The following is a 22,863-nucleotide window of genomic DNA, read 5'->3' on the forward strand; positions in this document are numbered from 1 at the left end:
TATATAATTTATTCATTTTAATTTTTGTGTTATTTTTAACTTTAATTAACAACACAAATTCAAATCACATACGTCTTATAATTAGTTTTAAACGTAAACAATAATTGTATGGAGCTTTACCGCATTTCATAATGCAAATTTATCTTTGTTTTCCATTGTGATAAATATATTTGTTAATTTTAAAATTTCGGATCAAAGTTCACATTATTTCTTTCAATTCAACTATTCCCAGCAAATACCACATTAGATAACAATGTCCCTTTCAAAGTTACTTAAGGTAAGTAAGTTTAATTATCCTTCATCTGAGACTTAGCTTTAGGTAAGGGACTCAAGAGGTCATGTTTCGTGTTATTTTAAAATACTTAGTGAGCACACAATTAGAAGCTAAGTCATGCTAAAACTGACCTGGTCTGCTTGTTTGATCAATATACATCAAGATATGATATTCCCTAGAGATTAAGGAGTGCAAGTCTAGTTGAACACTACTTTGCTTGACAGAAGGGTTTTTAATAGTCCAATAAGAATTCATATTAGCAAATTAATTATTTTGCTTAGAAATATGTATAATATATGAAATAATTATGGTCTCCCTTGAGATCTATTTGGGTGGTTTTTATGAATAACTATATCAATACATTTTTTCAAACTCATTTGAACTACAAGTCATTATTTAACTCCAGAAAAATGTAAAGTTTTGAAGACCATTTGTTGACTTGTTATGGGTTTTGATCATAATTAGTTCAAGCACACGTCTTGGATGCAATTGTATCAGAAGTCAACAGTTCACATAAAAATATTATTATTGAAGTCAATTGAAACACTATGAGTAAGAGAAACTGATATTAATTGAACAGGTTCACAGAGATGAAAACTTGTGATACCCTGATCAATGACAATTTCCTTGACCTTAAAGTGCAGAACTTATGCTGGACTAAGTTCAGCAGGTATCTGAATGCTGAAGTTTTACAAATTCCTTACCAAAACTTTGGAGGTGAGTGGATCAGAACGTGAATAAACATCACCAACATAATTTAATTAATAAATGAGAACAATAATACTAGTAATCACTTTGAAATCCTGAAATTATGCAATTCATTTGTATATATTTTTAAATTACTGTGGTATAAAAATGACTAGAGTTTCCTTGAACAGACTATGAAAGTTTAATGAAAACTTATTTAATAACTTGCTGATAGATAAGATGAAATTCTATAAACAATTATGTCAGTTAAGTAAATACCAAATAAAAGTCATCATTTTATATACACCATTATGTCCAGAAATAGTTGTGCAGTTATACTATTTGAATTATTTGTTGAGAAACTATGATGTCTAAATCATTAAATATGAAGTTTAGTACGTAATACTTCGAAATAATGAAATATTAGTATTAACATATAACGATATTTTCAAGCAATAGAATCAGGGTTAATGCATACAGAAAAGTAGTTTAATTTGTTTAGTTTTGCTTGTAGAACCTGTTACTTTTTAGATTAGTGTATCTAGGATATGTAACTAAGCAGACATGGTTTAATTTTTTTAAGGTAATTTTGGGAACCATAATAATGCCGCATTTACATTCAATTAAAAATCGTATATTTTTAAATTTTGTAAATATTAATTAATGTCGAAGTAAACTGGTAAGTGAAGTAAATATTCAAAATAATGAACGATTCGGTGGTTTTGTATGTCCTCAAAAGCCTTGGCGAAAAAGATTCTTACACCTGCTATATGCATCATACTAAAAAAGTTTTAGATACTTGTCGTTTATGATATTAAGCTTTAATAATAATAAAACTGCTTTATAATTGGATAAAAAATTATTTTCAGGCTGCTCCTTTACGTTCTTACTCATCCCAAGTCGCCCTAAATGAGGTTGTTATTGTGTCAGCAATTCGAACCCCTATCGGTTCGTTCTTGTCTTCATTATCCCCGCTTTCCGCTACTCAATTGGGCTCCATAGCCATTCAGGGGGCCATAGAGCGGGCAGGTATTCCCAAAGAGGAAGTCAAGGAACTATTTTTAGGTAATGTTTGTCAAGGAGGGGTTGGGCAGGCACCTGCCAGGCAAGCCTCCATTTTCGCTGGTTTACCTACTTCTTCGATTTGCACTACTGTTAATAAGGTAAAAAGTTTTCGACTTATCGCTCAGTATATTACATTAATTTTTCCTTAGGTATGTGCTTCTGGTATGAAATCTGTAATGTTGGCCACACAAGCACTACAAACAGGCGCTCAAGAAGTGGTCCTTGCTGGAGGAATGGAGTCAATGTCCAACGTTCCTTATTACCTCAGAAGAGGTCAAACTCCGTATGGAGGGGTCAATTTGGTGGATGGAGTAGTCTTTGATGGTCTGACAGATGTTTATAATAAAATTCACATGGGAAATTGCGCGGAAAATACTGCAAAAAAACTGGGGATTACTCGCCAACAACAAGACGAATTTGCTGTAAATTCTTATAAGAGAAGCGCACAAGCTTGGCAGAATAAAGTGTTCGATTCTGAGATTGTTCCAGTTAACGTCCCTCAAAAGAAAGGACAGCCCGATAAAATTATTGAGGAGGATGAAGAGTTTAAACGGGTAAATTTTGAAAAATTCGGCCGTTTGGCGACAGTGTTCCAAAAAGAGAACGGAACAGTAACTGCGGGAAATGCCTCGACATTAAATGATGGAGCTGCGGCTTTAATTTTGACAACCACAGCTGCAGCTGAAAAATTAAAGCTCAAACCCTTAGCCAAGGTAGTTGGGTTTGCGGATGGAGCTTGCGATCCGATAGATTTCCCCATAGCGCCAGCCACTGCAATCCCTAAACTTTTAAAACAAACTGGAGTGAATAAGAACGATGTGGCTTTGTGGGAAGTAAATGAAGCCTTTAGCGTGGTTGTCTTGGCCAACCAAAAACTATTGGACATTGACCCTAATAAAATTAACATACATGGAGGAGCTGTAAGCTTAGGGCACCCAATTGGAATGTCCGGCGCTCGTCTTGTGGTACATTTGGTGCATGCCCTTAAACCGGGGCAGAAAGGAGTGGCCTCTATTTGCAATGGAGGGGGAGGAGCATCTTCGATTATGATTGAACGAGTGTAAGTTCGGGTAAAAGGCTGATATATTTTCGTTGTTATAAAAATGATTTTATTAAAAAGAAAATTTGTTTTTTCTTTTATTAGGAGTGAAGAGGTTTTAAATGATATTCGCCCAAAACTCACCCTATACACCAGAGACAACTGTTCCTTGTGCGACGAATTGAAAGATCAACTATTTCCTTATTTCAGTTCGATTGAACTTGAGACTGTAGATATTGCTAAAAAGAAAAATGTCCGCTGGCTTAGGTTGTATCGCTATGAAGTTCCAGTACTGTTTTTGAACGGGGAATTTTTGTGCAAACATAGACTAAACGAGGCTTTATTAAAACGTAAACTAGAGGAGTTCGAAGGATTGAGAAATCGATAAATTTACATGGGTAGCAAAGAATGTGCATTAATGACTCCAATACTTTTTTTTTAAACGAAATTTTAAGCGTGCGAGTTTTGATATTATTTAACATTGATTTGGTTAATTAATTTTTACAGAAATGTGCATAATTTAAAAGTGGAATTAATCTAAATTTACTTTAAAATGTGGTTTTTAAGGCAGATTGACTAACATATTTAACAGATGATGGTTGAATGATAGAAAATAATATGCATTAATTTCTAAATTTTCGTTCATGAATTTAATGGTTTAGCAGAACAATACGTTTTATCAAATTGTCAAAAAAACGCCTTACGATAGATTAAATTCATTAAGTTTATTTCCTTGATGTTTTGGTAAATTAATTATTTCGATATTTTCGTAACTTTCTAAATAAATTCAAAATTGTTGAAATACACAAAAATATAAAAAAATTACGTCTCTAGTAACAAATATATTTTAATCTACATTGTCACAAGCTCCTTTTATTAACTTACAAAACGGCTATAAGTAGAAGGTTTTAAAAATCAAAAAAACATTGCTAAAACTGGCACTGTGGAGGATACCCGATCAACGAGCAAACTACCGCTTTGAAGTATTTCAAAGATTCATTCTGAATCCTTTGATTGAAGATGCCATTGAAGATAATTGTGGGAACGAAAACTGGATCAACTAGGTCAGTCTCTTTACCATTTTCCGACAGAAGATCCGCGCCTTTGCCGTTGCTAATGCAATCTTCTAGATCATTCCAAACAATCTCGGTAGTTTCTGCACACTAAAAATCTACAAATAGACATAGAATTTTTTTTCCCCCTAAACGTACCTGTTTTAAAACAATATCATCACTCGGTGCCTGAGATTTTTCAGAACAGAACACAAATTCTGTACTCTTCTCAACAGTGGTCAAATTAATAGCGCAAGCATGAACAATATTGCCATGGCATTCAGCAGGGCCATGCTGGCAAATGAAAATCTTAGTGTCATTCACTATTTGTTCCTAAAAATTCTCAGTATAAACTTAATCGTTTACAATTTTAAGCCCCTACCGACGCGTGTCCCCAAGGGATTAGTTCTAAATCGATCCACTTTTTCAAAACTATGTAAGTAGGGTACAGATGCTCAGTAATGAAAGCAATGCTGTCGGGGCACAGAGTTTCGTAGAAGATTTGAACTTTAAGGGTTTCTTCTTCTGCCCTCAGAGTTTTTCCCTTTGAGATATTTTTCGAATATTATGGTTTAAATCTATGAATGAAAGGTTTCTGCTTACCTGAGCTACAGACAAAACTGCAAGCAATAACCACAAGCTTTTCATAATTTTAGATTATTTTGAGGAAATAAGGTGATCATTTCGACAATTGTTAATATTTATATTGAGTGGTCTTTTTTTTATATTTAACTGATTTGTTATCGGTGGCTACGTATAGGGAAGATAAGAGTAGGTACATGATTCTTAAGAGTTAACACGTGATCAAAAAATAATTACCTAATAGCTTCTGTTTAAGAATGGCCACTAGTGTATACAACGCAGCGTTTTTTAAAATAAAATTTAATGAATTGATTTCAGAACTTTCTTGAGAAAGAAATAAAATAAATATAAAAAAGTTGCTCTAAATTTTGCCATTACCGTATTTCTAATTACGAACGTGACGCAGTTAATATCGTAAAAAATCTGTATTATAACAGAGTACGGTTCTTGAAAAACCTCGGCTTTCTTTTTCGAGATTTAATTCTCGTTCTGAATTTTCCCGAAAGCGACCGTCGGAGAAAATTGCGATCCCACCCCTTCCAACTGAGCCAAAACTGAGGTATGTACAGTCAATCTAGGTCTAAAGTTTTCAATCGAAATTTAGGGAAATAAAATGTAAAATACGATTTTCTCGAATTTCAAGCGTCGACCGCGAGCGCCTTCGGTTTGAAGAGCCAAAATCATTTGTAATCATTGGCTCTTCCGAGGGCAGCTTTAGCGGCTTCTAAGATGTTTCTGTTTTGAGTCTAGACTACATTATGCACAAGCGTGTTATTAATCAATAACAATTACGAATTCTTAAAAGTTTCCAAAATATCGTCATCGGTAATTTTAAGAGTTTTTTTACTTTTGGGAGTTTGTTTTATCATTAAATCGAACAACGAATATTTTCCTAATTTTCCTTTAAGAGTTGTTGATTTTACGTGAGTAACGCCTTTTGTGAACACTACCAGAGTTGTTTTCACGGTAACTATTCGAAAATGTCGAATGACAATTATGACTCTCGCGTGTCAGTAATCGGACCGCAAAAATTCATCATTTGTTTTTATTAACAGAAAAGTTGAAATTAACTTGAAGTTTTAGATTTGAAATAAAAATATAATCTCATTTAAAACTGAGAAGCAAAAAATAAAAAAGAGTATCATCCCGGTCGATTAAAAGAATATCTATAGAACCAAGAAAGAGGAGGTAAGAAAAAAGAAAACTCATTCCTAGAGGATCATCCAACGATTCCTCGTTTACAAAATGTAGACTCCCGTATTCCCGAAATTTGTGAACTAATAATAAAATTTCCCTTCCTCCCAACGCAATTAAAACTTATCACTGATGTTGTACTAAAGTAAAAGACCTTTCGTAGAGGACTACATTATTTTCATCGACTGTTCCCCTGCAATTGGAATTTACCCAAAACTATTCCTCTGTTTTTAGTACAGAAACCACAGTCAAAACATGTGCAACTGAAGCGTTCCACCCCAACGAAGTGAAAAGAATTCTACTATCCACTAGAGCAAGCAAATATCATTATTCTTCAGAGTCTTCGAGATATAGCATTGGACGGGTGCTCAATTTCTTGGATGGTGGAGAAAGTAGGGCTTTTCCACGGCTTCACAGTCTTTACCAAGGTACGTACAGTCAACGTTGGTCCATCATTTTTAATTGTAATTTAGGATAAGTAAAATTGGACTTTCTTGCGTTTCAAGCACCAACCGTGAGCACCTCCGATTTGAGGAGCCAAAACCATTTGTAAATATTGGCTCTTACGTAGGCAACTCCAGCGGTTTCTAGCATTTGTTTTTTTGTGTAAGTATAGAGTACATTAAGCACAAGCGCGTTATTAATAACAATCACGAAATCTTGACAATTGGTGGAGTAGGTTTTGTTCGGGAAAGATGGTGAGACGACGGTAAGGTGGACAGTGGCTTTGTCGTCGTCATCATCATTACAAATATCAACGACGATCAGAACGTAATAAATTGTACACGATCGTTTTTTTGTCAAAACTCCGATTTCTTTTCCGATAGATTTGTCTTTATTTTTAAAATAACAAACGTATTTGTCGAGTCCTTACCGATGGTATAAAGTGGTTCGGCCTGGAAGCACCGAAAGGTTATTTGGGCGAGGACAATATTATAATTTACCAAATATCACTTTCTAAACCGAAACGCGGAAATTTATTTAAAACATACATTTCAAAACGAAAACGTTTTGTCGTTAATTACAATTGAAAAGCGTTCATCTCGTGCCAGTCGTCGACAGAGAGAATATAATACTCTTAACTAGGAGAAGGTGAAAAAGAAAACAAAAACCCATTGCCATTTGAATTTCTAGTGATTTCTCGTCATCGGTTATTTTGAGAGTTTATTAAATTTTTATGTTGGGTAGTTTGTTTCATTTCCAAAACGAACAACGGATATTTTTCCTTTATCTAAAAGTTATCGATTTTTTTTCGTGTGTGGCGCCATCTATTAACTTCGATTTCTACTCCAACCAAATTACAGTTTCCTTCCTTATTTCACGCCCGCCATCTACCGTCTAGAGGTAGATTCTTTTACAGATTTCTTCCCATCAAAATTACAGTTTCCTTCCTTGTTTTACATGCGCCATCTACCGTCCAGGGGAAGAACCTTTTACAGATTTCTTCCCAATCAAATTACAGGATTCCCCCTTGTTCTACATGCGCCATCTACCGTCCAGGGGCAGAACCTTTTACAGATTTCATACTTGTTCTACATGCGCCAACTACCGTCCAGGGGCAGAACCTTTTACAGATTTCTTCCCCGCCCAAATACAAATTTCCCCACTTGATTTTTCACCCCTTTCTTTTCACCTGCATACCCATAGGCGTAGGAAACGCATTTAGGACGGCCTGCGCCCCTTCAAAACCACCCCCCATCACCCCAAAAACAGGCATACGGAAGGATTGATTTGGAAAAAACACCTATGAACTACACCACTAAACACACTAGAACATATCGAATGACAATTAAGACATTCCTTGTCAACAATCGAACCGCGAAAGTTCGTTTTGTGTTTTCATTAACAGAAAAGTGGGAATTAACTTAAAGTTTTAAATTTGAAATGGAAATAGAATCTCATTTAAAATCGAGAAGCAATTGAAAGACCATCTACGGAACCGAGAAAGAAGAGGTAAGAAAAAAAAAGGAAACCCGTTCCTAGAGGATCTTCCAAGAAGTCCTGTCCCGTTTTGCAAAGTATAGGCTCCTCTATTCCCGAAATATGAGAACTAATAATGAAATTTTCCCTCCTTCAAACGCAATCAAAACTTATCGTCGACATTGTCCCAAAGTAGCATTCCTTTCGTAGAGGACCACATTATATTCATCGATTTGTGCTCCTGCAATTGGAAATTACCCAAAACTATTCCTCTGGTTTTAGTACAGAAACCGAAGCGTTCCACCCCGACGAAGCGAAAAGAATTCCACTACCCACCACAGCAAGCAACTATCATCATCCTTCAGAGTCTTCGAGATATAGCATCGGTTGGATCCTCAATTTCTGGGATGTTTGAGAAAGTAGGGCTTTTCCACAGCTCCACAGCCTTCACCAAGGTAGGTACAATCAACTTTGGTCTATCATTTTCAATTGCAATTTAGAATAAGTAAAATTGGACTTTCTTGCGTTTCAAGTGTTAACTGGATGTGCCTGACTTTCTGGTGGTTTGAGCCCTAATCATTTAACAATTTTTTTATTCTTCCAAAAGCAACCACATCTATACATTCAAAGAGTTCTCATATATTTTGCATTTATTTGGACTGAGAAATTTGCTTTTTTCATCTTAGGGTATTGTTTTATTAACAATGTGAGAAATGTTTATGGGAAGGGACTATTTATTTTAGCAAAATTACAATAATTTTTGTTTAAATTTCCATTATAGTAAATTAGTTGATACATCTTTATCACGGTTCTCATTTATGTGGCTACCACAACGTATCAACAACGTGTCTTTGAAATAATCCACCAACCTTTTGTTGGTAGATTAATAATTGAAAATTGTAACATAACAACACATTTTAAATAGTGGCATAAAAAATAAGTCATAGATAAAGAAACAGTGTTAATTAATGTACATATAATTATTTTCAGAATTTCATCCAATGGTTTTCTTTAAAAATTGCCATTTAAAGAAATCCATCATAGGTGAATAATAAACACTTAAACATTCGGGGAATTCTTCCTATGAATCGTCATTACCTCGCTTTGTATCCGCTGTGGTGGCGACGTTGCCATTTTCGTCTCTCTCCGAAAATTGCAATAATTTTATAATTTTCACCTTCTTTCGTTATAACAAACGTTTACTTTATTTATACGAGATGTTTTTGGTATTAGAAAGTTATAACTTGCCATTGGGGAAAGATAGAAAAGACAGATTCCTCAATTTTTCGTTTCCCACTTTTTAAAGCGATGATAAGTGCTTTAAATTCATTACACAGAGATACATACGAATATGATTTGAAGTTGTTAAAACTAAAATTACTGTTAATAATTGGAGTAGTTATCTAGCACTGGTTTAATGGAATTTGTTTATGTAAATTAATCGATTACAGGTAAAAATTATAACAAAGAAGGTGAATGAGAGAGATGGTACAAAGGGGGTAATGAGGGGGTGTTGAAGGGTCAATTTACATGAACGAATAATGCAAATTGACCCCCAACATCCACAACGATGAAAATTATTGAGGAAACCCAGTAATTTTCAGAAAAGCATTCATTGGAAGAATTCCCTTATTTTTTTGATTTCTTGCACAAGCCGGCAACACTGTACGACACCGGGCCCAAAGAGGGCCCGGCAGAGAAACGGACGCAACGCAAAGATACGTGGAGAAGAAACCCTCCAGGTACCTTGACGAGGAGTCGGCCTCTCGACCGACCCCTCTTTGGGGGTCTTAACCCAATTGTTAGATCCGGCAGAACAACAACGACCACAAGCCGGAGTCGCCCCCCGGTGAACGGGCAAACGGAGGAATCATCAATGGGGCCAGCACCGATGAGGCCTTCGTTCACGACGCCCCCCGAAGAGGTGCAGCAACAAGTGCCGCTGTCGTTAACTGGTCCAGATCCCGAGGGAAAAGACGGCGACAGCCACCGAAAACTTTACTAGTCTAAGTTCTAGGATTTTGCGAGGAGACGGTTTTTTACCGGTGGTTCCATCTTTCCATCTGCGGCCACGATAGGAATCGAACGGTACCGAAGGGCCATCTCAGAGGGAGCTGGTGCTGATCGTCACAAGTCGGAAAGTCAGCGAAAGGGAAGGTCCCAGACGGCAATTCGTTGCAATTCAATTCGACGCAATCGTCGGGAACCACCCGTTCTATCCTCACAACGTAACGAACAAAGGATTAATTCCTTGTTCTTGAATCAAAAACGGATCAATCCACTTATTTCAAGAGGAACGATCCAGATTCAAACGTTTAGAGGGAATAAAGATGACAAAAACGTCGTCGACAGAACGGGGGGTTCAAAATGGGATGGTGGGCAAAATGGGGGCCGAGACGGAGGATCGGAAAAAGGGCGTTAAGGTACATGAGGTAAGAACCCAAAATATAACTTTAACAGAGCAGAGAAGAGGAAAATTTGGTTCAGGTTAGCAGCAGTAGCAGAGGGGCACCAGCAGCAAGGGGGCACACCATTGGAAAGTGGCTCGATATGGTTATCGAAGCTGCAGGTAGTGAGGGTGTCACCTACACACGGTAGGGGGCGACTCGCTAAAATAGGTAAAACGTAGGGTTCACAGGGCGTAGCAGCAGCAGAGGGGCACCAGCAGCAAGGGGGCACACCATTGGAAAGTGGCTCGATATGGTTATCGAAGCTGCAGGTAGTGAGGGTGTCACCTACACACGGTAGGGGGCGACTCGCTAAAATAGGTAAAACGTAGGGTTCACAGGGCGTAGCAGCAGCAGAGGGGCACCAGCAGCAAGGGGGCACACCATTGGAAAGTGGCTCAATATGGTTATCGAGGCTGCAGATAGGGAGGGTGTCACCTACAAATGGTAGGGGGCGACTCGCTAAAATAGGTAAAAAGCAGGGTTCACAGGGCGTAGCACCTGAAATCGTGGGGACCTAGAAAGAAGATTGCACCACCAACTTCAAGTTTAAGGTTCTCGAAGAACCTTAACGAGCAAGTAAGCAAGTGGTACAGGGAAATTTTGGACAAAAATTTCCACATTTGCCTAAATTCGCTCCTCATCAATCGATTCACACATTTAGCATTTACAAAAGACACACTTTAACACATTTTCAGTAGGTAGGTAGGTTTAGCTCGACCAGAACTTTGACTCGAAAGAGTCTGAGTGACCAACGAAGAGGCAGGATGTCATCTTTGCCCCCTTTAGCAAACACTGAACACGTTTTATACACGGGTTCACTTTGAAGAGATCAAGGGGGGCCAGGGACACATCGAAGTTTCATCGACATGGACTCTGTCAGCAGGAACAGGGAGTTGGTATTTGTTAATAATATTTTAGTAACTTTTTTTTAGCAGCAGAAAGGGCATTTGGTAAATTTGTAAGCAAGGTAAAAAGGAACAGGAACATGGTGGAGAAGAAAAGATCCAAGGTAAGCACAGAAATTTGATTTAAATTTGAATATCGAGTGCTTATTTCCAACAAGGTACAAGTCTATCGTACAGCAGTAGTGTCTCTATACAGGGAACTAATTTAAAATTCAAAATACAACAGTTATACAAAGTGTGTACTACATTAATAACTGAATTTTTTAATTGAAAAAGTAGGCATTCATCCATTTTAACAATAAAAAATCTTCAAATTTAGTTTTTTTTTTAATTTTATAGGGAACGTAAGAAGCCTGTAAAATATAGACAAATAAAAGGAATAATTTTTTTTAACTTCAAGTTTTTATAGATATTATTTTTTCTTTAAACAAATTATAACATGTAGGATATTTCCTTTTATTTCTTACACAGCTATTTTAACAAAAACCATTATTTACAACAAGTAGAAAGTTCAACGTAGAGAGAATTTTTACTCGTATATTATTATTGTTTTGGTAAACATATACACATTCATACACTGACTCATTTGTTTCAGAGGTAGTCCGTAAAAAGTTTATCAAAGGTACGATTCAGCATGGATTTTTTAAAAATTATGTAGCTCAACAAAGTGCACATTTTCATAAAAAATGTGTAGTTTATACAGCTCTATAATTTTTAAAAAATCGGGGCTAAACCGCACAATTAATAAAATAATGCAAATTAGGGGACAGGTTTAAATGAAGATTTTTTCATAAAATATGAGAAGGAACCTTCTCTTAAAATTAATGACATCACTTAACTTGCACCCAACATGTATATTTCTTTTAATATTTATTTAGTGTATTTCCTAAAGGTAAGGAAAATGTTTTATTAGAAACTTATCAAAATTTACAGCTACAGTTTCTCACTGGATTATTTTAAATGAATTAATTTTAAAATTTCCTAAAACTGTTGAAGAACAAAATACTTAAAATTACTCAAAGAACAATCCAACCCCTAAACTTTCACCTATCATTATTATGTAGGACACACACCGTAAATACACACATTTGATTCTGGAGGTAAGATCACCTACATTATTACTAAAACGTCCATTCAAAAAATAATTTTAATTCTCTTCTTCATTCCTTTAAATATTTGCATCGTTTGCATCGAAGTACCAAACACTCTGTAGATTTACAGTACATTTACAATTTGCATTAAGAAATAATTCCAATACTTCACCTTATTATTATTATTTTTGTTTTGTAAATGCACAATTGTTGATACAAGCCTTTTTAGGTTAACCAAAGGATATAAAAAAATGAGGAGGAGGAGGAGGAGGAGAATACGACGGCAGCAGCAGCACAAAGACAAAAAACAACAGCAACGTAGCAACATAGTTACATAGCTTCGAGACTCTGCAGTGGATAAGGAGGATTTAAACAAGAACAGAAAGATTTTCTCACAGCCGATTCACGTCACCTACAGAGAAGAAATATCATAGGTACAGGATCGTTCACGCCATTTGACAATAAGTTTTCAGAAATTTCAAAACTCATCATAGTATTTTGTAAAAACATAACTTTAATACATTAATCTCTCTAACGTTCAAGTCGATTACAATACATTCCACAGAGTCTGATATGGCGTCAACGACCCTGTATTTTATTTCGTATTTAAGTTTAGATTAAGCGTTTTTCGGGGTAGTCATCATTCGAGTTAGCAACAAACTTTTAAAGAACGGATCGGGTGAATAATCCTCCCTCACACCCTCACACAAGGGGCGAGTCTTAAGTAGGAGTTTTCTTTTTCTTTTCTTAATACGAATCTTCAGGTTAAATTTATCAGAAATCCGAAATATCAAAAACAACTCAAAACGACTTCTTTACGACTCCAAAACAATCATTCCGTTCCATACTTTTTGAACAAGACGCCAAACTTTTATCTATCGCGACATACGAACTATTTTAACTAACACAAGTTGAGACTATTTTCATGACATGTCGTGTTTTTGTTTTTTTTGTTACACTTACGTTATAAGAACTGCTAAGCAGGAACCCTGTATCATTTTCTTTAAAAAAAACTTAAACTTGACGAATTATCGAAACAGTTCCTGCACTTTTTAATAGGTTTTTCAAATTTGAACGAAACGAAACACTTCACAAACTCACTTAAAAAATATATATTTTTTTAAATTAAAAATTGGGTTTTGACACCAAACAAAACAACAAGACAAATAAGACAACTTTTACACTTACTAAATATAACTAGAAGAGAATAAAAAACAGGAATGAATATGTCCCATGTAGAACTTTAGATTTATATAATAATAACTACAATAACAATTAAAAATCACAGTCAGTATTTTAGAACGAGCAGGATATTCGGGTGGTTTTTGAGGTTTCGGAAAAATATGAAACGTCACATAAAGATTTCTCTTAACTTTTCGAAGTCGACATCGCGACACAAATCGAAAACTCCTACTTAATGGTATTAGTTGGCGAACCTCGGCTAACCGGAGATATTCGAAAAGTGACTTTTGCAACAATAACTCGGGCGTTTCTTAGCATATTTTAACGAAATTTTGCAGTGACGCATAGCTCGATCAGGCTAACATTTAACATTCGCCAAGGTTCGGGAAACGTAAACAATGGGAGCCAAAGCACACGTTTTCCTAGCAACTTTTTCTTTTCTAATTTTTTCGATCGTTCGGCTCTCTAACAATTCACTCGGTCGTCCATTTATATTTATTTGGATTTCTTCATCGTCATAATAATTTAGATTTACAAGTTACTCTAAAAAATATGTCAGTTTAAGATACCTTCTCTAACAGAACCAGAACGATTTCATTTTTTTTTATATTTAAGTCGAGAACGTAGTTTCAAAATATACATATACACACACGTATTTGCCAGGTTACTATTTTAATTTTCGCGTTACAATTACGTTTGTCAGGTTAGTTCAGGTTATTATTAATTTGCCAGGTCACTATTATATTTTTCGGGTTACTATTACACTTTTCGGGTTTTTCTTTTAATTTTTTTCATGAAACGGTTTAAAGCTACTCATATTTATATAATTCACGTAACGTAAAACAAACGTCCTTCTATTTTTGTAATTTATTATTTTTTATTCTTTTTTAATTGAAAGCTATACGTCACTGCAAGGTTTCATCAGGGTAAATTCAGTAATTCAAAAGACATTCGAATAATACCGTCGATTACACGATTCGAAAAGAAACGACTAAGACACTTTAAGCGGCAATCCACCAAAGGGTATTAGTAGTGTTGAGTCACCAATCTAGATTTTTAGAACAATCGCAACGAAAAAACCGCAACCCATCACTCCTCCTTTCTTTCTTTTTTTGTTCCTAGGAAATCAGTAGTCTCTTCTCTCAGGTCATTCTTTCTAATCTTCCTCTCTAGTTTCGTTTTACACGACGGGTTCTATTCTTTTTCCAAACCCAAAACCAAAGCATCCAAATCAGTGATCTATTTCGGATTGTTTTTGAACTATTTATCGTAAACACGTCAAGTCGCCGACACACATTTATTTATATTTCTCGTATAGATTCACGGAACATCTCAGTTAAATTCGATATCGAAATTTATTTTTAAAAAAATGTACATACAAGCAAATAACACGAGTCGACTTCAAAGTTAACATTAACCCAATCTACGCGATTCTCCGTTAACTAATTCACGTAAAAAAAAATATTTACCAAGCAAAAAAGGGTTCTAGAAATTTAGGATTAGTGACTTTATACCAACTAGGGTTTTAAAGTGTCATCGTCGTTTTTCTTTTAACTAAAAAACTAACACGGTAAAGAAAGTGTAATCAACAGGAATATCGTTCGGGAGCGGATCGATACATTACGCGATTTTCGACACACAGGGTGATTTTAGATAAGTGGGACAGGCAAAGATCTACAAAAAAAAACATTCAAACAAAGTCTTCTTTATTTTCGGGAGCTCAACTTTTTTTACGTAATTTCGTTTTTCCGAACACTTGACTTTTTTTTTGGAGATTCGAATTCTTCATCGACAGTACAAATGTTTTTCGCTAAAAGTAACGAAATTTACAATAATAACAGACACTAAAAAAAACATTTCATAAAACTTTATTAATTTTGTAGTAAATTAAAATTTATCACAAGAAAAATGAGTCCAACAGACGTCGGTTTTTTACGAAACGATCGTTTAGTATTTTCCAGCATTTCAGTCGTAAAGTTTCGACAAGAGTTTTTTTATTCGAATTTTCGGGTCTTCGGTACTCGACCATAAACTACTTTTTTTTCAACGATTCCACAAAAAAAAATCTGGTGATCAGGCGAGCCAGTTAACTTCACTAACATGCCCAATCCATCTTTGTGGGAAAGTGCATTTAAAATTTTTTCCACATTTCGTAACATAAGGAGCGGTAACTTTTTTTTTTAACAAATTTGATAAAATTGGACTCTAGCGTTCGCGAGATAAGAGTTTGGTATTATTTATTGTGAATTTGATTACTTTTTTGCCAATAAAGAATTCGAACCTCCAAAAAAAATTAAGTGTGAAATTTTGAAAAAAGGAAGGTGACTTAAAAAAATTGACATTAAAAGTTGGGGTACCGGAAATATTCAGACTTCTTCATTTTCGGCACTTCAACTTTCTCATTTATTGACATCGTCAAAAGTGGAGGTACCGAAAATAAAGGGGGTCTCAATATTTTCCTTTATTTTTTGAGTAGATCTTCCCGGTTACAAGATATTCGCTCGTTTCACTTATCTAGAATCATCACCGCGTACGATTCATTTTTATTTTATCCATTATTATTTTTTCCTTTTCTTTAATTTATCATTTCTTTTAATTTTTAAACACACGCCAGAGAAGCACAAGGGTCGTTCAGCTTTTCCATTATTCTTCGATATCAATAACTAGACAGACACTAACCAACGAAAGACACTAAGCACTAGACAACTCTTGTCCCTTTCGTGGGTTTCTCGCGACTACGTCTGCAATCGAAGAGTTATCCCGATCGCGGTATCTTCACCCCTTTTCATAGAAACAAACGCCCTAAAGACCGAACATAGACATAGACATAGACACAAACACTATTATTCACCGACATACATATATATTTTTTTAAATATTTTTATTTGATTTGTATAATTTGTATTGTATATAGGACGAGTCAGGAGGATCGTGCCAAACTTCAGGAGTATGTCGTACATGAAAAAAAAAATTCAAACGTTATCCGATTGTCGTTTGTTTACAAGTTACGGCGTAAATCAAATTATAAATTAACGTTTGGATATCATAGTAAATGTTGGGTAGCGGCGTGAGGCGTCTGGAGACCTCGAAAGCCAACTAATACATCAAAATCACCAATACCAAAAGTACGTTTATGGTAAATAGAATCCTAGTTAGAAAATTCGATTTACGCCATAACTCGCGAACAAACGAAAATCGGATAAGATTAGAATTTTTTTTGTTACATTTATTTTTCATGTCTAACGCGCTCCCGAAGTTTGGCACAATCCTCCCGACTCACCCTGGATATATATATTTTTTAATTTTTGTCGGAAGCACATCTTTCCGATTTCAAGATTCTGTTTATCGCACTTATCTAGAATTACGGCGTACCATTCAATTTATTTTTTTTTAATTTGATTTGTAAGTGTATTACACACAGGATCATTCAGATTCGACGCTCATCATTGAGATCTCAGTAACCGTAAGAGATACGAGGTGGGTCAAATCGGGGCGAAGTCGTACAATTCGGAGCTCAACAAAATGCCTTTTTTAAAATTAGGAAAATTCCCATTACTTCCGGAGATACCCGAAAGAAACTGAAATTGTGAAAACGCATTTATTTTCTGAAGTTATTTGGTTATTGGAAAAGATAATTAACAACGAATGGCACATTATAATCGCCACCTTTTTTGAATTTTAACGAAATGACGTATCAAACATAAACGTTTTCTTAAACACATAAATAAAACGTCACGACAAAGTATCCTCGTTCTTGTTTTTCAAAGCACTCTTAGCAAAATCATTTTTCATCAAATTGCAGGTTGCAGGAAATATTTACACGACTTAAGTATTTTCTAGAAGATGAAAAGTGGCAATTATAACGTTCCTTTCGGAATATTCCAAATCGTATAACTTCGCCCCCATTTAACTCGCCTCGTATCTCTCACGGTTACTTGGATCTCGACGACGAGCGTCGAATCTGAATAACCCCCTATATATATATATACACGTCGGAGATTTATCAGTCCTCAAGTCTAGAAATGTAAGATTTGAGTTGGCAATTAGGGCCATTCGTGAAAACCAGGACGAACAGGTGCCATTGGAAATGGAGTGGGAACCGCGAAGAAGACAATAATTAAAAGAAAAGAAGGTAGCCGTCGAGCAGTAGTGAATTCGTGAGCCTCGTTTTTATTTTTTTACCATACCAAACTTCACACACGGCCCCCCTTAATCGCGTCGGTAATAGTGACTAGTGATCTCGTTCGACACTCCTTTATCTCCACGATAAACCCGTCAACCTGTCAACCTGTTCTTCAGCCTCATTGCTAACTCAAATTTTACATTAAAAACTTAAGAACTAACAAATCTCCGACATATATATGTCAGAAGAAAGAAACTTCTTCTTATAGCGAAAACAAAAAAACACAAGTTTGTGAGGGACTTCTTTATTTGCCAACGATTGAGAATGGAATGCCCCCTCGCAAGGTGTCGGAGTCATTCCCCGGGTATCTGTTTTTCCCAGCCAATAAACCTGCCATACCATCCACATTCTTCCCACGCTTCCTCTTTATCTTTTAACGTAACGATCTACTTTTACAAGTACAAGTTTAGTCCATTTCCAAGGGAACACTCATAGGTGCTTGTGACATACCACATATGCCCAAGGATAAGATATAACACTATCCTTGCAAGGTGGCAGGTTTATTGGTTGTTTTGAGTGAATTAATAACTAACCCCGTGTCACTTTACTTTACGAAAGCTACATATACATATTTTTTATTTGATTTGTATAATTTGTATTACATATTAATATTTTTAATTTCTTATTTCTTTCTTTTAATTATTATTTTATTTTTTGCTCTTTTTCTTTATATTAATTTTTTTCTCTTCCTTTTTTATCATCTTTTATTTTTTAATCCTTATTTTTTTTCTTTCAGTGTTATTATCATTTTTTTTTAATTTATTGTTTTCTCTTGATCATTTTTTAGTTGTTGCTACTTATTGTTTTCTTAATTTTTCCTCTTTCTAATTTTTATATTTTATTCTTTTTCTTTATTTATCATTTCTTTTTATTTTAAATATTTTAATTCTCTCTTTGGTTTTTTTTAATATTCATTCATGTTTAATTTATTTATCATTCATTTTCTTTACTTTCGTTTTCTTCTTTTTAGCTTCAATTTTTTTATTATTAATTTTCTTTTCTTTTTTATCATGTTTAATTTTTATATTTTCGTTTCAGTTATCTTTTTTTCTTTACTTCTTTCATTGTTCATTTTCTTTTCTTAATTTTTATTTTATTCTTTTTTCATTTTTTAATTGTTCATTTTTATTTCTTTCGTTTTCTTATTATTCATGTTTCATTCTTAATTTTTATTTTTTTCTTCTCATTCGTTTTTCATTTTTTAATTGTTATTTTGTTTCTTCGTTTTCTTATTATTCATGTTCCTTTCTTAATTGTTTTATTTGTTATTCTCATTCCTTTTTCACTTTTAATATTTATTTATTTATTTTTTCTTTATCTATTTTATTCATTTTTTTTAATTCTTATTTTCTTTATTTTTATTTTCATCTTTATCTTTGTTTATTTGTTTTATTGTTTCTTTTCTTTATTTTATCTTCTTCTTTATTTCTTTTTCATTTCTTTTTTTTTTTTTTTTTTAATTTTAGATTTGATTCTTCATCCTTTACTAATCTTTTTATTGGCTTTTATAATCATTTTTAATTTTTTTATATATGTATGTTTTTCTTTTGTATTGTTTTTATTCATTTGTATTGTTTGTTTTTCTTTATTGTTTTTGTTGTTTTGTGGAATTGTATATTTGAAATAAGAAGAAACAATGAAAATATCTCCTGTTGTTTTATTTAGCATTAAGCACGACAGAACCCGGGTTGGCAAGAAACAAAAAAAAAGAAAACAAGTCAGGTTAGTTCAGAAAACAAACAATAAACAACCCGGGTTAGTTTAAAAAAAAAAGAAATAGCTCAGGTTAGTTCAGAAAAACTGAAAATAGAAACGAATCCATGTCAAAAATATAAAATATTTTGAATTATTCTAACTGATTTGAATTGGTATCTGTCTCATTTCCTTCTTTCTTTTCCAGGGATGGATCTCCGAAGCTGAAGATGAAGCTGCCAAGTGCGAGCACCGACTTAATGTGGCCAGAACAATAGTGAGTGAATAGTGAAATAGTGAATCAGTGCCTTTTCTCGGAGGATTACATCTGAGTAAGTCCACTTTTCTACTTTTCTGTTCTACTTTTCTGCCTTTGCCTTTCTGCCACCAAAGTAGGTACGGGACAGAACGGACCCTTCCTTTTGCCTTCATCCGGGATTTACCGGTAGAACCACCCAATCCAATCGTATCGAATCGTAAAAAAGCGAGCACGAGCACACGAGCAGTACCGGAGGGCAATCTCAGAGGGAGCCGACGGTCACAAGTCGGAAAGTTAACGGGGAATCCTCACAACAGAACAAAGGAATAATTCGCCATTCCTTATTTCTTTGTTCTCGAATCAATCCACTAGTTTCAAAAGGAAAGATGCAGATTCAAACGTTTAGAGTGAAAGTGAAAAAATATATAGGTACGTCGTGTCGTCCACGAAATCCTCCTCGAATCGTTCGTTCACACAAGGGGGCTCAAAATGGACGTCGAGGGACGTCGAGGTACACAAGGTAAGAACCCGAAATAAAACTTCAACAGGGCAAAGAAGAGGAAAACTTGGCAGCAGCAAGGAGGCACACCAGTGGGAAGTGGCTCGATATGGTTATCGAGGCTGCAGGTAGAGAGGGTGTCACCTACAAAAGGTAGGGGGCGACTCGCTAAAATAGGTAAAACGTAGGGTTCACAGGGCGTAGCACCTCAAATCCTGGGAACCTAGAAAGAAGATTGCACCACCAACTTCAAGTTTAAGGTTCTCGAAGAACCTTAACGAGCAAGCAAGCAAGTGGTACAGGGAAATTTTGGACAAAAATTTCCACAATTGCTCCTTATTAATCGATTCACACATCTAGCTTTTACAAAAGACACACTTTGCTACATTTTCAGTAGGTAGGTAGATTTAGCTCGACCAGAACTTTGACTCGAAAGAGTCTGAGTGACCAACGAAGAGGCAGGATGTCATCGTTTGCCCCCTTTAGCAAACACTGAACACGTAACATGTTTTTTACAAGGGTTCTCTATGACCAGATCAAGGAGGGCCAGGGACATATCGAAGTTTTCTTTATCGACTAAAGTAAATTTGTAAGCAAAGTAAAAAGGAACAGAAACACGGTGGAGAAGAAAAAATCTAAGGTAAGCACAGAAAGTTAAAGTCGATTTGTATTCGAATATCGAGTGCTTATTTCCAACACGGTACAGGGAATTAATTTAGGAAGGGCCTCGTCACTGGACCCAGGTCCTCGATCAATTATTGTTGTTAGAATGCAGTCAGAAAAATAATAAATTCAAAGTGTGTATTACATTACATTAAAAACTAAATTTTTCATTTAAAAAAATAGGCACTCGTCCTTTTAACAATAAATAATTCCTTCGATACATCACCAATTTTTTTTTTTCCTTAACAGCACAAATGTTACAAGCCTTTTTAGGTTAACCAAAGGATATAAAAAGAGGAGGAGGAGGAGGAGGAGGAGGATACGACGATAGGAGCAGCACAAAGACAAAAAACAACAGCACCGTAGCAACATAGTTACATAGTTACATAGCTTCGAGACTCTGCAGTGGATAAGGAGGATTCAACAAGAACAGAAAGAAGATTTTCTCACAGCCAATTCACGTCACGTACAGAGAAGAAATATCCTAGGTACAGGATCGTTCACACCATTTGACAATAATTTTCCAGTAATTTCAAAACTCATCATAGTATTTTGTAAAAACGTAACTTCAATATTTTAATCTCTCTAACGTTCAAGTCGATTACAATACATTCCACAGAGTATCTGATATGGCGCGAACGACCCCGTATTTAAGTTTAGATTAAGCATTTTTCGGGTTAGTCATTATTCGTGAAGGTTCGGGAAATGAAAAAATGGGAGCTAAAGTACACGTTTTCCTAGTAACTTTTTCTTTTCTAATTTTTTCGATCGTTCGGCTCTCTAACAATTCATTCGGTCCTTGATTTATTTGAATTTCTTCATCGTCATAATAGTTTAGATTCACAAGTTACTGTACAAGTTACCTCAGAAAATATATCAGTTTAAGATGGCTCCTCTAACAGAACGGTTTTTTAAAATTTTTTTCCTCTTTTATTAATATCATTTTTTATTTTTCAATTCTTATTTTTTTCTTTATTTTTAATTTTTTCTCTTTCAGTTTTATTATCATTTTTTTTAAATTTATGTTTTTCTCTTGATCATTTTTTATTTGTTGCCACTTATTGTTTTCTTAATTTTTCCTCTTTCTAATTTTTATATTTTATTCTTTTTCTTTATCATTTCTTTTTATTTTAAATATTTCTATTTTTTCTCTTTGGTTTTTAATATTCATTTATTTTTCTTTAATTTTGTTTTCTTTCTTTTTTATCATGTTTAATTTTTATATTTTTCGCCTTCGTTTTTATTATCTATTCTTCTTTACTTTTTTCATTGTTCATTTTCCTTTCATAATTTTTATTTTGTTCTTTCGTTTTTATAATCTATTTCTTTACCTTTTTAATTGTTCATTTTCTTTTGTTTTTTATTCTCATCCTCTTTTCATTTTTTAATTGTTCATTTTTATTTCTATCGTTTTCTTATTATTCATGTTCCTTTCTTAATTGTTAATTTTTTATTCTTTCGTTTTTCATTTTTTAATTGTTATTTTGTTCTTTCGTTTTCTTATTATTCATGTTCCTTTCTTAATTTTTCATTTTTAAATTTTTATGTTTTTCTTTCGTTTTTCTTTTCTTTTTTTTCTCTTTACTGTTTTTCATTGTTCATTTTCGTTTCTTAATTTTTATTCTTTCTCTTATTTTCTTTATTTTTATTCTCAGTGTTTTTATTCATTTAATTTTTTCATTATTTAGATTTCTAACTTTCGTTCCTTAATTATTTTATTATTCAATTTTCTAAATCATTTTTTTTCTTTTATGTTTTTAATTGATTATTTCATTTCTTAATTTTTATTCTTTCGTTTTAATTCTTATTCTTTTTCTTTAATTTTTTTCTTTTCTGTATTTTTTTTAATTCTTTTTCTTTTATCATTTTTTTGTTTGCTTAATTGTTTTTTAATTCATATTACTTTTATTTATTTATTTTTTCTTTATTTATATTTTTTTAACATTCTTTCTTTAATTTTTTGTTATTCTTTCGTTATCATTATCTTTATTGTTCTTTTTCGTTATATTTCGTTTCTTTTATTTATTCTTTTTATTATTATAAGGTTTTTTTAATTGTTATTTGTTTATTTATTGTTATATTTGTTGTTTGTTTGTGGAATTGTGTGTGTGAAATAAGAAACAATG

The 22,863-nt window shown here is 34.1% G+C and overlaps 2 protein-coding genes and 2 long non-coding RNA genes across 6 annotated transcripts; 3 read left to right on the forward strand and 1 right to left on the reverse strand.

Annotated features, from left to right (window-relative positions):
* Nucleotides 1-45: 45 nt before the first annotated feature.
* Nucleotides 46-3,498, forward strand: Acat1 (Acetyl-CoA acetyltransferase 1). Of its 2 annotated transcripts, XM_066300071.1 has the most exons (4): nt 46-277; nt 1,831-2,124; nt 2,176-3,086; nt 3,171-3,498. In XM_066300071.1, exons 1-4 carry the CDS (start codon nt 254-256, stop codon nt 3,451-3,453), a joined length of 1,512 nt encoding a protein of 503 aa, XP_066156168.1. In that variant the 5' UTR covers nt 46-253; the 3' UTR covers nt 3,454-3,498. The 2 variants fall into 2 exon arrangements, with proteins under 2 accessions (XP_066156168.1, XP_066156169.1); XM_066300072.1 differs by lacking the exon at nt 3,171-3,498 and having other exon boundaries at nt 2,176-3,150.
* Nucleotides 3,499-3,771: 273 nt separating this feature from the next.
* LOC136348899 (gamma-interferon-inducible lysosomal thiol reductase-like) lies at nt 3,772-4,851 on the reverse strand. Its single transcript, XM_066300081.1, has 4 exons — nt 4,721-4,851; nt 4,500-4,661; nt 4,277-4,450; nt 3,772-4,228 (listed from the first exon to the last, which is right to left on the reverse strand). The coding sequence occupies exons 1-4, from the start codon at nt 4,763-4,765 to the stop codon at nt 3,995-3,997; spliced, it is 615 nt and encodes a 204-aa protein (XP_066156178.1). The 5' UTR covers nt 4,766-4,851; the 3' UTR covers nt 3,772-3,994.
* Nucleotides 4,852-5,654: 803 nt separating this feature from the next.
* On the forward strand, nt 5,655-8,198 carry LOC136348900 (uncharacterized). 2 transcript variants are annotated; one of them, XR_010733748.1, is made up of 3 exons: nt 5,655-5,887; nt 6,128-6,321; nt 8,096-8,198. It is a non-coding gene; the product is annotated as an uncharacterized lncRNA (long non-coding RNA). The 2 variants fall into 2 exon arrangements; XR_010733747.1 differs by lacking the exon at nt 8,096-8,198 and adding an exon at nt 6,400-7,077 and having other exon boundaries at nt 5,656-5,887.
* Nucleotides 8,199-19,522: 11,324 nt separating this feature from the next.
* Nucleotides 19,523-21,738, forward strand: LOC136348788 (uncharacterized). Its single transcript, XR_010733722.1, has 3 exons — nt 19,523-19,648; nt 19,710-20,714; nt 21,011-21,738. It is a non-coding gene; the product is annotated as an uncharacterized lncRNA (long non-coding RNA).
* Nucleotides 21,739-22,863: the final 1,125 nt, after the last annotated feature.

Source organism: Euwallacea fornicatus, chromosome 35, assembly GCF_040115645.1.
Source record: "Euwallacea fornicatus isolate EFF26 chromosome 35, ASM4011564v1, whole genome shotgun sequence".
NCBI classification, from domain to species: domain Eukaryota; kingdom Metazoa; phylum Arthropoda; class Insecta; order Coleoptera; family Curculionidae; genus Euwallacea; species Euwallacea fornicatus.

Bases quoted from the DNA above. Each gene is read 5' to 3' on its own strand.
- Acat1 (XM_066300071.1), top strand. From the start codon at position 254: ATGTCCCTTTCAAAGTTACTTAAG. The intron at 278-1,830 runs GTAAGTAAGTTT...AATTATTTTCAG, and splicing joins CCCTTTCAAAGTTACTTAAG to GCTGCTCCTTTACGTTCTTA. The intron at 3,087-3,170 runs GTAAGTTCGGGT...TTCTTTTATTAG, and splicing joins TCGATTATGATTGAACGAGT to GAGTGAAGAGGTTTTAAATG.
- LOC136348899 (XM_066300081.1), bottom strand. From the start codon at position 4,765: ATGAAAAGCTTGTGGTTATTGCTTGCAGTTTTGTCTGTAGCTCAG. The intron at 4,662-4,720 runs GTAAGCAGAAAC...AATATCTCAAAG, and splicing joins CAGTTTTGTCTGTAGCTCAG to GGAAAAACTCTGAGGGCAGA. The intron at 4,451-4,499 runs GTAGGGGCTTAA...GAGAATTTTTAG, and splicing joins TCCCTTGGGGACACGCGTCG to GAACAAATAGTGAATGACAC.